We start from the raw sequence: 15,632 nt of genomic DNA on the forward strand, positions 1-15,632 counted from the left end.
AACCAATTATTATTGATAGTCTTATCCGATTATTAAAATCATATTGGAAATTTGGATACAAATAACAATAAATATAATTTTATTTATATGAAATTGACTTGTATTTATTTAAATTTAGTAAATGTAAGTCATGAAATCATCTTAGTACCCATAACACATGATGCTTACTACGGGGCTAGATAGTAAGTAAATTCCAAAATATATTTATTAAATTATTTATATTAGATAATAGTATTATTTTCATCAGATCATGTTATTTAAAATAAGAACATAATATTACTTACATGTAGAAAAAAATGACAATTATTATCAAGTATCAAGGTAGTTGCAGTCCCAAGTGAATGACAGACCACAGGGTTACCATAAGATCGACGATAGGTGACTACAACACCTTCATTTATTTTCTACTCTTTTGTGTTGTACTATAGTCTGATAGATTAATGAAAATTAAATTTAGAAATATTGTTTGAATGATGAAATGAAGGGATAAAATATAGCCTATGTTCTTCTAGCGACGCTATAACCCTTAGTGGGTCTTGACCTCCTCAACCACTTTTCTTGTTTTTTTTTTTGGTTTCTGTATTTAGGGTTTGTGGTGGATATCGGAATTTGCAACCATCAAATATTTTTTTATTCTATGTTTGTTAGGTAAGTTAGTAGAAGTTTTGAGTATATAGTATTGGATAAGGATATGTATTACTCCTTGATAATGTAGCTTTCTATTGATGAAATATCTTATCTATCCAATATTTTTTTTAGTTTATTCGTTATATACAAAGAATACAAATCTTTCCTTTTTATAATATTAGCATAGAATGTTCTCATACTCATAACAGGGTTTGTTGGGTGTGTAAATCAAACAAACTTGTAGCAAATATTCATTTATACATATTCTCTTTTCTTTTTACAAACAGTTAACTTAGTTTTTAACATATCGTTCTATAACATTTTTTCATTTACATTAAATCTGAAATAGTACTCATTTCGCTATACAATAAAATATACATAATATATAATATTTGCATTATTCGTCATATAATTATATAACAATTTATATTTATTTATCTATTATTAAATGACACAACATTTCACCATTCCCTAATTTGTTACATATTGAAAACAGTTATTTGAAAAGTATTGGTCAAAAAATTTAACTCAGGGAAATCATATTTTATGTTTAATCTGTTCTCAATATGCTATCACAAAATTATCTATGGTAGAGTGAATAATATCAAATATTTTATCGAGGCTTGACCTCTTTTTTATCAGTACATTATCAAAAAGAAAAAAAGAAACACCAGACAATCTACGTAATCCACGAATGCAGAGGATGGCACAATCATTTGTGTCAAACAATCTTCTTAATGTTGCTATTGTAAAATAATATTTAAAAAGAAAACGGAAACCATTACTGGCCGTACCTAAACATTGGCAACATTTACTTAAAACAAAGTTCCTATGGGCTAGAACTGAGAGCCTTGACGCCTTCTATCTTTAAAAACCGCTACTGAATGCCTGTGAATTGATTTGAGAATGTGACCATAAATAAATCATCAAAAGAATCTACTAGATAAAAAAATGCGTTCTAATTTTAAAACATAATTTATATTTTTAATAGAAATGGTCATACTAACAAAATAGCCCACCTCGGCTTTGAGTAACGATTTTTATCTTTTATTTTCCATATTTCTATTGTTTAAACTATATTTGTATCACCTAAATTATCAGTCACACAACATTCAGATACACCTATCAACACTTATTAACACGACAAATTAGATTTGAAAGAAGTACAGTAATATCGGCAAAGTACGCGATGTTGCCAGCATAGAAAATATGATAGATAAATCGCGGAAATTATCGTTTTTTATATTACAAAAGGGGAAAACTATTCTAGGAAAATTATAGTATAACATAATGCATTATTTTGTTTTTAAATTATGGATATTTGTTATGGGTTCATATTTTAATAGTCAACCAAAAAATTAAACAACCAATTTTGTTTCTAATATAGGAGACAGTATCAATTATTTTTTTAATTAAGTTAATGGTTTCTATATCCCAACATTATTAGTAGAACCATAACATTAAATTTATAAAATATGTTATTATATTTTACAATAAAGTTAAAAATACAATAACAAATTGTCTTGCATTATGTTATAAGTCTATTAGTCAATTTAAACAATTAGATAAAAATTAATGAATCTTGGAATCCACCCATTTTTGCTAAGCAAATGTACACTGGAGCGAATTTTGTGCCTAGAAGAGGGGAAATAGAGATATTTTATAAATAAGTGCAAAGGAATGACTTAATTAATGGGTGACCATGCAATTTTTACTGCATGGAATCACATTAAAATTAATTGACGCACTAATAATAAAGACGCGGAAAGGATTGTGCCAATATTTATTTATTTATTTAATCTTAGTAAGACGATTTTATTTGTGTTAGGTAAAAACGCCGATGGTCGTCCATAATTATGTGGGTAATATTAAATTTGGTACATACGAGTGAGTGTGATTATGTTTACTTATTGCCAAATAAACATTAAACTTGGGCATAACATATAAACAATAGGCAAGATCCACCCAGTCGCATCCGTAATTTAAAAAATCACCACCAATCAGTGCGACCATCTTTGATTTTATTACTTAACACGTATATTTCATCAAGCATGATTGTGCTCGTGACTTCTTAGCACCTTTCAGTAAAATTATAAATTAATACTTTGTTTTTGCGAATTTGTGTTTTGGGAAATAATACTTTTTTGTAACGAATTTTGTACTAAACGATTGTCCATCCTGACGAGAACGGAGCGTCGAGCGCACGTCCACAAAATAAATGCCCCTATATTCATAATTTAAGTAATATCTTCGAAGAAACTACTATCCCACAACATTCAGTAAAGCGTCCCAGTCTTTTTAAAAGTTTATTTTCATCAAATTGAGATCTTGCTTAGACTTGATAGCGACCGGCTCGCGACAGTCGCGACGAGCGCGAGAGCTACACCGCGTCAGTCGCGCTTTTCTGTCGCAACTGAGCCCAGTCTTAAAGTTTGTGAGGTAGGCTTAGTCATGATCTAATGAAAGCGCCTTGTTAGAAAATACCGATTAATAAAATGAGATCTTTCATTACAATTAAAAAATAATAATAAAGACGATATAACTAAAATATTACATACATTATACAACAAATTAACCTTTTTTTTTTACAAACACCATCCGTCGACTATGCTTACATGCTAACATGGTCGGATAATATTAAACATACAATCAACAAGCATGTCACATTTACGGGTACAACGAAACATTCACAAAGGTTAACCATTTGATTCTATATTTATTGGCTGATATTCGATGCACACTCGGAGAGGAATTGGCTAGTCGCGTCTCAATACTGGCGAAACTAAGTTGCGTTTACAAGCAAACGGCATTACCCTCCCGTGCGTCGGTTTATATCCAACAAGTTTTAAGCCCGTGAATATGATATTCGAAAATATTTCAAGAATTAAAATCCCAGACTATTTTAAAACTACTTAATTGAATATAAACCGATACACGTTTACGTAAAGCAGACATTTTTGTAAATATAAAATCCATTTGATTTAAAATTAGAAAATATGTCTGCGTTGTCTGTTTATACAAAGTATAGAATATCGAATCGTAAAAAAGGATCCTAGGCTTAGGACTACGTCATTAACAGAATAACATTATGAAAAGTATATTACGATAAACACAAAACTTCTATTTGAATGTGGCGATACACTTTTTTATAATGTTTTTTTTAATACAACCAGTAGTGCGATATTTATTCAAATAGTGTGATAGTTGTTCTTTTACAATAATCGCAAGTTCTGTACCTACTACATTCATTAGTTGCATGCATAATTTGCATGCTAATAGTTGAAGTAGAGACAAAACATTATGTTAAATTAAAATGTGCCCTATGTACGTTGTTATAAAGACTAAATTATTTACTACTGCCGTTTACAATATACATTTCGTTAAGTAAACACTGTAGAAGCATGAAATTAATTCGATTCTGATACATGTCAAATTAAATCCATTTCTAATTTGTTTGTTGATAAACATTGCACATCGAGTATGGCTTTAGTATAGTAGTACAATTTGTGCAAATCTTAGGCTAACGGTATCTGTTGAGTTTCAAACAATATGTTTTTGTATTACGCAAAGTATATAATAAATTACATCATATAATGTTTTTTAAAAACGTTACTATGCTTCACTTAACACATAAAAATCAATTTAATAGTGATATGGCCATGCTTTTGTCGTTATGTCAATAACGTATATGTATATCAATCACAGACTACTTGTTTTATTTAAGTGTTTATATAATCTGCGCATTACCATAGAGTATACGATAATTATACACTTCTCTTACCTATTATTCTAAAACATATATATTTCTTTTTTTTTAATCAAGCAATACTTCATACCTACTCTGACCAATAACTACAAAATATCACAGATGGTGTATTTATTATGTATACATCTTCTCGTAGAAAAGTTATGTGTAACACACATGGACGTCAAAAACCAATAGAGATGGCGGCTAAAAACCATGACCATTAGATATTTATTTATCTTAATATATTTATAGGTTGATCGCAGACTGTAACATGGTCCGCAAGATTGTGGAACACTTCCGTTTTACGGGAGTCATAAAGTAAAACATTTCAGCAATGAATAGTTTGTGAATTAAATGCTCGATTAATTAGAAATTTAGCTTTATTATAAAGCGACACAGTGTGTAAGTGAATAACGAATACAACATATACTTAATAACAAGGTACAAGTATCTTGCTTTTAAGTCACCAAAAGAGGAAATTCAGCATTATCGTTTTACTTTAATGGACTAATACGCATATTTATGTATAATATATATATGAGCTCAATTTGTTACTTAGAATTTTTAGGGTGTATAGATTCGAATACGCCAGTAAACAAAAGACCCATTGAATAAAAGTGTTTAGTTCTGAAAGATCGTAAATACTTTAAAGCTATTTTCAGATATTTGTTAAATAATTTTCTAAAAATGTGAGCGATGGTAGTATTGTAAGTTATTCCCTATTAATGTTATCGCTTGCGGACATTTTGCAGTGCGCGATCAACGTTAATTTGTATCAACAACATTTATATTAAACATGATTTGATTATTTGTCAGAAGAGTTCAGCAGAGAACCTACAGTAGTCGAAATCCTTATACATACTAAACACTGAACATTAACAGAATAATCGTATTCTATGTATTGGGGATGTTACTAAGTTGACAAGAAGAAGTGCATTGGTCTGAATTCACAAGTCAAATTCTTCGACTCAGACAAACTAACATCCCCTATATACCAATATTATTTACTGAATATCTAAACGACCGATTGACTTTGCCACAAATGCAAGGTTTTTTCTATGTTATGTAATTTATTATTTAAGTCATTATCAAGTTTTTTATATTTGTTTCCCTAAATATTGAGTTTTTATGGTTATCTGTGAAACTTATGCTCGGTTACAACATTAAACAGCGTATTCTGTATCTATACTCGAAATAACGTTATGCAATGTAATACTTCAAATTGTAGTCTAAACCGCAAAATATATTGTCTACATTGACAATCGGGTGCCTGTGCCAAATTATACACCAACTTCCAACAAGACAAAACCATAGCTCATAGTCTCAAGACTAATTGTCAAAGGACTAGAATCGCATCCAAATTCACGAACAAAATTGTCTGTCAATTTGTGAGGAAAAGCAAATTTTTACGGAGCTCTTCAACCGACGAACACGATTATTACTACGAATCATAGATTCTATAGTGACAGTTTTTATAATCGCATTAGATCGTTGATCATATACCTACTTTGACAGTAAAGTAACGTCTATTCCTTAAGTAATTATCTGAGCTCATAGTACCTACCTACTTGTAGTAAAACTACATAATATTATGTTTGTTATAAGTTGTTTATGATCGTCATAATTGTTTCACCTATCTAAACAAAGATTTTCAGTAAGTTGGTAAGTAAAAATATGGCACTGCTTTAATTTTTACCCTTTCTCAAACAGAAGAATCAATTCATAATGGAAAAAATGTGTGAATTTAGTAATTCGTCAAGATAAAACAAGGCGTAGGTAAACAGCTTTTAAAATCGTTGATTTAACATAATTTTAACGCAGTCGCTTTGCGAGTTGTTGGTTTTAAAAGTGTCAAGTGGATATATTAGTATGACTTAACAACTCTATATCCTCCTAACCAAGATACTGTATTACAATAATCTCTTCTTCATTAGGTGAGCGATATTTTGGACTTTAATATGGAACAGATACACAATTTATATTAAACTTCGCACATAGCTACAAGCTGATGAACTAGATATGTCTGCAGTCACAACCATAGAAAGAATAACATAGGCGACTGCTTATGAAAACAAATTTAACATCAAACTTTTACTTTTAACAACCCTTACAGACCTTACAGTAAACTTGAACTCGAAGATACATAGAGGCGGCAAACAATTATTAAACCCCGTTTGAATTATTGAAGGTCAAACCATTAAGCCAGATACATTTTATATAATATCGATTCATTCATTGATAGCAAATTTACCTATGGTAGCAGTTACACATAAACTCACTGCTATCCCACTGATTATGGAAAGATTACATTAATAATAGTGATTTTTCTGACATCATAAATTTCAAAAACACTATTCGCGATTTAACTCATATTTTTGACTGGTTTCTATACTGCATCATACCGCAAAGCTAAATAGCTGACGTCACGAAGGCTCCGAGTGGTGACGTCACTGCAAGCTGCGAGTGGTGACGTCACGCTGCAAGCTACGAATGGTGATTTCACTCTGCGAGCTGCAAGTCGTGACGTCACGACTTGCGAACTTATGTCGTTGTAAGTAATTTTAATCCGATTGCAATAAAAAATCCGGTGTCACTTAAATGTGTCCAGATTTAAATACACCACGAAACTATAGACTGGTCACTCCCATGATATGCGGGTGACAGGGGGAAAGACTGCGTGTGAAATCGTGCGTGCGGGAAAGTGACGTGCATCAGTCGTTGGTTTATCATTCATCGCTACACGTCCCCTGCCCCGCGCGGTACATCGGGTGCGTTACGAACGAAGTTGCCAAGCTATAACATTCATTGTACCAGTTGTATTCTTTTTTTGTGTGTAACATGCTCTTTTTTAACTTAAGATTTTAAATCTCATTAGTTATCACAATATCTAACCTACATTAAGATCTGATGTGTTTTTTTTTATATTTGTGCACATATTTTATTACATCACCTCATTCGAAAAGACAAAATTTAACATGATTCTGTATTACGAAGCGATGTTTTTTATATTGGATTGGCCAATTTCTATTTAGCCGACTTCCAAAAAGGTTTTATGTTTGGTAGTTTTTGCATAATTTAGTTTGGTTGTAAATCGTTAAGTTTTATTTTATATCACGTTTTTAATTTGAAACTGGTTTGTTTATAATATGTTTTTCCCACAATAGACTTAGTTGTAGGTATCTTGCAGCAATATTAGCACCTAGTGAGCATAAACGAGAGCTTTTTTTTTAAAAAAAATTAAAGAGTTGAATAAGTTAACGATTTTACTACAAGCTGTAACTGGCAGCACGCATCTAAGCTTATATAAAAATCAAACAAAATATTTGATTTTTTTTTTTCACTAGTGTGGAAAGAGTACATTTACGTAGGTACATACATAGTTGTCGTACTACGTCACAGGAAACGCAAGACTATCGATTGTATCTGATAATTTACAAGCATTCAAATATTCAGTTATTTTATCTGGGTTAAATTTTGTAATGTTTTTACCCTGTTCTCGTTGATCTATACTGTTTGTAAAACAAACGAAATGATGATAAAGTGACAGAAAGGTAAAGTAACTGACAATTAAAACGGAATTTATCAATCTATTAAGTAGACAGACAATAATTTACTTATCTGTCTACCTAATAAATGGATATGCCGGTCCGTTAAAAATGGCAGATTTTATTGTTAAAGTCAATGTCGTGTTAGATGACTGACTTACTTGCTCTAGTTGCTACGTAACTCAAGAGGTTCAGCATTGCTTAAGAGGGTTTTGCATAGCTTTGGGAGTCTATGAGGAATGTTGCCAGTTACATAAAAAGTAGCACAACAACTTTGAGACACATAACACTACAACGTCCGATTGTACCTAAGTTACATATTTACAATTGTACACAAACGCGTATAGAAGCACCCGACAGAAAAAAGCACCTAGTTTCCGAATAGAATAAGCGTACGATTGTGGCCTGCCGCTATAGACTCTGTTACCACTATTAACCATGCGTACAAACATATTAAATTACTAAACAATGGAAAAGAATAAAGAACGTTCTCTTTTTTTTTCTTTCTCACCAAATCACTGGGCGATTTGTGCCTGTACAGATTTAACGGTTCAGAGTACAGATATAACCTTCACTTTTAATGCATTACCTTCTTGCGTTTATAGTCTGTAAACATAGTTTATATCTATATACATTAATGGAGTTTCCAGCATCTAATTACCTGGTATAAAAATACATAAGCTTTTCCCACGATATCAACTAGCTAAACGTTCCGGGTGCATTACAAAGTTTCACATTTAGAATATTGTGAATTGGATCTCATCTAAATGAGAAACAATTCTAAAACATTATAAAAGGTTGTGCATTAAAAGCGTCGATTAATGAAATCATTGTAGACCCCTATTAGTAGACGCATCGATTCAGTTCCATTAGAATCAATTCAACGTTTCTTCAAAGGCGGTCCTTCTTCGAATACGTCAGACGCGGACCAACGACGTTTGCGCGCGTCTTCCTTCACACTGAGGTTCTCTGGGTGCGTTTGTGGGGGGGCTGGGGCGAGGCTGGGCCCCACGGGACCCCCGGGGCCCGAGGGACCCATGGAAGCAGTGGTCGGGGTAGTGTGCTTCTTTGCAACAAGCGAGACACAGACGTCGCCAACTTGCAGTCTCTGGACGTGGAGGCCGTACCGTGCGAGCGTGCGCTCAGGCTTGCATGACGCCCATCCTCTGCCGTACACGAAGAATGGGTGCTCCACTGTGGACTCTAGCTCTACCTGAAATTAAATTATCATCATTAACAACCCATATTCGGCTCACTGTTGGACACGAGGGTCCTCTCAGAATGAGAGGGGTTAGGCCTTAGTCCACCACGCTGGCCCAATGCGGTTTGGCAGACTTCATACGTGGAAAATTAAATTATACACTATGTTATTTTTTCACTACTCGTACTCAAAAATGCTATGATATTATAGTTCCACAGCGGGGCTAAACCCATTTCTATTGTTTTCTACTTAGCGCCCTCGCCTTACGGCTCGCGCCTTGAAAATACCTCGTACTGATATAATGGGTCTTTTTAGCCCCTTGTATAACAATGTACTATTTTATTTCATTACAAGTTAGCCGACTGCGATTTCACTTGATGTTAGACAACTTGATTATTTTTATTATAGATTTTAAATGGTTATTACAAGATGACATGAGTTTTTATCAAGACGGGATGGGAAGCTCACAAAACTTTAAAAAAGCAACACGATCGTGAGCGTATCCACGGGTAAAAGCTTAATAGGTATATAGAAACTTTTTATGATTGTTAGGATGAAAAACATGCCTACTGGGACAAATAAATCAAATGTGCTCTTTAATACTGAGATAACTTCCCAACAGTAAGTGAAGATAAACGTGTTTTGATGAATTTACATTTTTGGTATACTTATTTATATCTCTGGATACGAAGAAACTGTACAATAACATTATTTTAATAGCTTATTGATAATGCCAACTTTAGGTTTTTAGAGAAATGAAAGAACACATCAGAACTGGTACGTCGATTCTCTTTCAGCGATCGCAAACGCTTCGAAAATTCAAAAATGATAGGAATAACATTTGCTATCGACAGGTGATCAAGTTGTCGATCGGATCTGTGATTTCCATACATGTTTGTAGTTTTCGAAGCGTTAGCGTTTGTAGAAAGAGAATCGACGTGCCACTACAGGCCCTGAGAGTCAGTCAGCGAGAGCTGAGAGGCATAGGTTTTAACCCTCATGTGATTGTTATGTCCTCAATAGCTCAATAGTAAAGGGGCTGGAAACACGTCAAGAGGTTGTGAGTTGTACCCACTCCTAACAAAGTCTTTTCCTACTAATTTGAGGGGATATATTTAAATGATGTGACTAATATTTTGTAACAAAATGTTTACTGCTGACAAGGAAAACCTTCAGATCTGACAGCCTTGTGATAGCCATTTCTAATTTTATACCTACTAATTCAAACCGAGCAAAAATACACCGCTTACCCCGTGGATTCATAACGAACTGGAGGAGGAATTTAACAATACAATGACCCTAGTGTAAAATTCCTGGAGAGGAGCAAAAACCCCTTATTGACGAATTTGGGCAGAATTTGTCCGATTTGCACGGACTAAACGACCTCCTCTTGACTCTGAAGCCAGCATGGTGCCGCGATGCATTTCTTTATAACAACTCTATTGTGTAATGCCAACCCTAGTTAAAAGCCTTGTGCCAGCCACTGGTTTACCTGTGAGCGGTTCCTATCGTATGTGAGGGTGAGCGCCAGCCGCTCCCCGCGCTCATCCAGCCGCAGCAGCGTGCACTGCGTCAGCGCCAACTCGCCGCTTCTCTCTGAACTCATCACGAAGTCTTCTGTGCGCATCTCTTCTACGCGCCGCAGGGTACCGTCTTCCAGTCGTATTAACGCGCCGCGACAGAAGTAGGGGGCCGGTGCGCCTCTTTCTGGCGATGGTGGAGGTTCCTGGAATATTATAATGATTGTTTAGACTAAAAACAATTATGTTAAGGGGTCCTAGTTAAAGCCTTGAAGTTCTGGGTTGGTTTTTGCTGTTTTGTCGTGTTTGCTAGCAGGCTTCGACTCTGCAAGGTTTGAATCGTCAATTAGGAAATATTTTTGAAGGAATTTTCAGTAGCAGCGTGGAGGCAGAAAGTGTTGTGTCAAACCAACATTTTAAAGGGTAGGGTACGTTAAACCTTAGATCCTGGTCATTATTACCTATTAACGTCTGAGAGTGAATGAAAAGGCAAATATTATCACCAAGCAATTGAATAACATGGTGGATCTAAGCTTTTGGAGCTTAGGTCCATCACGCCCCTAGATCCCCCTGTAATAAACGGATGGACAAGACCGTTTAATTCGAGACGGCCGCTGTTTGCCTGCGACAAACCCACCAGAAACCTACGTGGTCCAAGTGAATTTCGTCAACTTGAAATAAATCAAGCTATTTGTGAAAAAGCACGGTGGGAATCTTCCTCACAGTCATTGAAGAGGTTAGCAGTTGATGATAAACGTTTATCTGTAGATGTGCTTTTGGGACGCGTCACCAAGGTCGCCAACTCATATCGAAGCAGCGTGACTCCAAATCCACTCTCCCAAATGGATGAGTTCTGTAGTGGGCCAAGTGTAAGTTGTTCTTACCTCTCGCGGAGGAGGCTGGGGCGCCGCCGCCGGCACGGGCGGCGAGTGCGGGGAGTGCGGCGCGGGAGGCGGCGGCACGAAGCCCGACGACGGCCTCGGCCGGATAGGGTACGCGGACGGCTGCGGCGCGCGCGCTCGGTACAAGTAGCTCGCGTAGCTCGCGGGGTGCGGCAGGAAGGGGTACGTAGGAGGCACGGGCGCGAAGCTCGGCGCGGGCGGGGGCATGGGGTCGCGCGGGCGCCGTGGCGGGTAGCGCGGGTAGGGGCGCGGCGGCGGCGCCAGGAACTCCGGCGTCATGTTGGCCGGCGGGTACAGGTGGCTCAGCTGCAGCTGCCCCAGCTGGACCAGCGCCTCGCCGGGGAGGCTCGCCGAGATCATTGGACGAGCTGGAAAAAAAAAGAATATTATTAACATCAGTGTATTTTTAATGGACAATACAGGACTTTCCTCCTTAGAGGACATCATCAGCTTATTTTTAACGGACAATACAGGACTTTCCTCCTTAGAGGATATCATCAGCTTTTTTTAACGGACAATACAGGACTTCCCCTCCTTAGATGATATCAACAGCCTGTTTTTAACGGACATAATAAGACTTCCTCCCTTAGGGGATATCATCAGCCTATTTTTAACGAACAACACAGGAATTCCCTCCTTAGGGCATATCATCAGCCTATGTTTAACGGACAATACAGGGCTTCCCTTCTTACGGGATATCATCAGCCTATTTTAACGGCCCATTACAGGGCACCCTTCTTAGGAGATATAGAGCTTAGATCAGAAATTGTAGACATTGCAATACCGCTGCAATGTAGCTTGTCTGTCAGCTTTTTACCGGATATACTTCGGTGAGTGTGGGCAGAAACTTCACCATTTTTTTCCTCCTCCTTTCTACCACAAAAAAGCAAGACGCCGCGAACGGTGGCATCCTTACGGTGTGCATATTCAGGCAACTCGTATGAAACGATTAACTTTAAGTAGGTAAGTAATTTATGATAGAATTACTATAAGCAATACTCGTACTCGTATCATAGAAAAGGCTGAATTAAAACATTCACTACCCTATATGCTCAGTGTTCAAATAACATTTGTTACAGAAGCGCTCGATTACCATAAAACACTAATTAAATGTTAGTTTTTGTGGTAGCAACTCCACATCTGTGCGAGATCCTTGCGTGAGCCACTTTTGGTGATGAGATAAGAATGTGGAACAACGCTACGTCAACATTATAAATAGATTTTAGTCGTGTGCATAATATAACTTAGTAATTGGGTATACAAGATACGTGACGCGAATTCCGATCTTCCTATTGTTGTAAATAGTGCCTCGTAATATTTATTTTTAGTTAACTGAATGTACCGCTGTTTGTTTCTTGATAGTATTTAATTTTCTGGTACTAACAACAATTTTTTAAATCCTTTTTTTTAAGAATATTTGTTTGTATATTTTAGTCGGTAATGAGTGGGTACAACAATAGTCCAATGGGGCGGAGTTCGAACCACCACCCCTCGGTGATGAGTTCGATCGCTTTACCGTTGAGCTATTGAGGCTCAAAATTATATTTAAATCCTACAGCACAACAAAATAATATTTAATTCACTAGTATCAGAAGTACTTTAACAAAAACAACTCTTTGAAAACATAAAAAGCTTTATCAAAATTTGTCGTGAATTTTTCGCAACACAAAATGCGGGACAAAAAATTGTTGATTTGAATTTAAAGCAACATTGACTTTTTGTTGATATCTTCTGATATTTAGATACTATTTTGAAATTTTAGATTCTGACCATTTTAGGAGCTTTATTAATCTTCATCTGTGTATCATCATCTCCTTACCCTTATCCCACTTAAGTGGGGTCGGAAAAATATGTCAATATTTTCCATTCATCTCTATTACTCGTCAACTCATCATCCACTCCTTTTACACACATGTCCTCTTTCAAACAATCCAACCATCTCTTCTTTGGCCTTCCTCTCCTCTTATGTCCTTCCACTTGCACATTCAACATTTTTCTAGTAATATGACTTTCCTCCCTACGCATTACATGTCCAACACCATACCAAACTAACCTTCTACTCCTCAATTTTTCTGTCACTGGCGCCACCTTCAGATTTCCTTTTATATACTCATTCCTTATTTTATTTATTCTTGTCACACCACACATCCATATCAACATACGCATTTCGTTGTGCAATCTTCATCTGTGTATGTAAAAAGTTAATTTAAACTTTACATAGGTAATACCTATGCCTTGGCTACTTTGGTATTTACTTTTTTAGCTACCTTTACTGCTTTTTATAACCAACCCAAGGTGAGTAACATCTTTTTTTACCGTGTATTGTATCTAAATTTCAACGTGCCTGGCTTATCGTAGTTCCAATTATTACGTTTTTGTGCGTTCTCCATTAGACGGGTGGTGTTAAACAAAATAATAATCCCTAAGTGTCGTCGGGATAAAAAGTGGTTAATAAAGATCGTCGGCATTCCTGCGAGCGGAGCCTGAAGCGATAATTCGTAGAACAAAGAGTGTTCGACGCACCTGCGCAAACAATGTATTGTGTGTTCTTATGTTAGCACGCCTATATGTGAGGATGTCCAACAGGCATATAGGTACACGATCAAGATGTAGGTCAAACTGTACTCGCGCTATTTGAAGCCTGGAGAGGTCCTGGGCCTTTAGCCAAGTGGCACGCCTATTCTATTTCTACGATCGCAAACGCTTCGAGAACTAGAAAATGTATGGGATTGACATTTTTGCTATCGACAAGTTACGTGATCAAGATCTGTCATTCCCAGATTGCTAGTTTTCGAAGCGTTTGCGATCGTAGATAGAGAATCGAAATCCCACTTAGCTGCAGGGGCTGGAGAGGTCCTGGTTATTCTTCAGCTTGTTTAGGATTAAAATTGTACTTTTTTTGGTTACGAAACTGCTAAATTGGGGCGAAATAAATAAAATGACTAACCAGAAGGGTCAAACCTTTTAATGTATAAGGCATTTTAGGTAAATAAATAAAATTTATCAACAGCCTGCATTCGACCACTTCTGGACATAGATAGGCCTTTCCTTTTTTTACAGTAGGCGATTAATGCGATACGTCCAATACGTACGGTGCGGTTATGTGGACGCCACCATTATACGGTGGCTGACATTCATGAATTAAGGATTCAGTTAGTAAATTATCGACATTTTTATGTTTAGTAAAAGTAAAATCTACAATATTAAAAACTGTTTTGTACGTACCTACGTACAATCATGGTAAATTGCTGTTAGGTAAGTGATGAACACCAAGGCTAATTCACTAACTTTGACGTATGCTAGTTGACATATACGAAATTGAGATTCTATGTAATAAATGTCATTCAGTGCTTACTGATGGACATCACGCAGTAGGTAAATGACATTGTCAATTGATTTGATGTTTATTTTAATAGGTTGATAATCAAGACCAAAATAGTGAATAGACCACCAGACTGCTGTAATTTACGGTCTATAAAGTTTTTTTAAGTGTGGGAGTAGTTAATACGGAAGCAAGCTTAAATTACATAAAGGATTGACCTGTAAGCCGTTTAAGAAATATTATTTAGTTATTTGTAAACATTCATTAAATCTTGCAAATTCATCATCAAGAGGATCGTCAAAAATAGTCAATATTTCACGCCACTTTTTAAGCCTAAGCAAGTAAACAACTTATTGCCTAGGCGAGAAATTAAGCAATTCGCAGTATGAAATTGTAGCTAACTCTTTTATCGAATTATTGCCCAAAACAGCCTTTCTAGACTTGCGTAGTCAGAGCTTCAGTGACCTTGCCACAAACAAAAAAGTCTATCAATTTCATTACGTGGGTTATTTTAGGAAATAATTTTGTGATAACAATAGTCAATATTCTTGAATTAGAGCATGTCAGGTTCTTATCAATCAAAGTGTTCACTAAAGCTGCTGTGTCGATACCAATTGTAACAAGTTAACTACAAGGTCATCTTAATTTTTTTAATTTACTAAACGCAAGATCTAATTGTTCCTTAAACTCTTTAAATAGATTTTATTTCTATAAAAGAACCTCCTTTCTATCCGTTTTTGAGATTTTCAGACAAGTGGTTTGCAGGT

The 15,632-nt window shown here is 35.7% G+C and overlaps 1 protein-coding gene across 1 annotated transcript in view; it reads right to left on the minus strand.

Moving 5' to 3' along the window:
- Positions 1-865: 865 nt before the first annotated feature.
- The window catches only part of LOC112051921 (ataxin-1-like), a 59,763-nt gene continuing 44,996 nt past the window's right edge, over positions 866-15,632 (minus strand). Inside the window, exons 2-4 of the mRNA XM_024090778.2 lie at positions 11,526-11,911; positions 10,614-10,847; positions 866-9,133 (exon numbers count right to left, since the gene is read on the minus strand). Coding sequence (XP_023946546.1) covers positions 8,801-9,133; positions 10,614-10,847; positions 11,526-11,903 — 945 coding nt within the window. The 5' untranslated portion in view covers positions 11,904-11,911 and the 3' untranslated portion in view covers positions 866-8,800. The remainder of the gene's footprint in view (positions 9,134-10,613; positions 10,848-11,525; positions 11,912-15,632) is intronic.

This window comes from Bicyclus anynana, chromosome 15, assembly GCF_947172395.1.
Source record: "Bicyclus anynana chromosome 15, ilBicAnyn1.1, whole genome shotgun sequence".
NCBI lineage: Eukaryota > Metazoa > Arthropoda > Insecta > Lepidoptera > Nymphalidae > Bicyclus > Bicyclus anynana.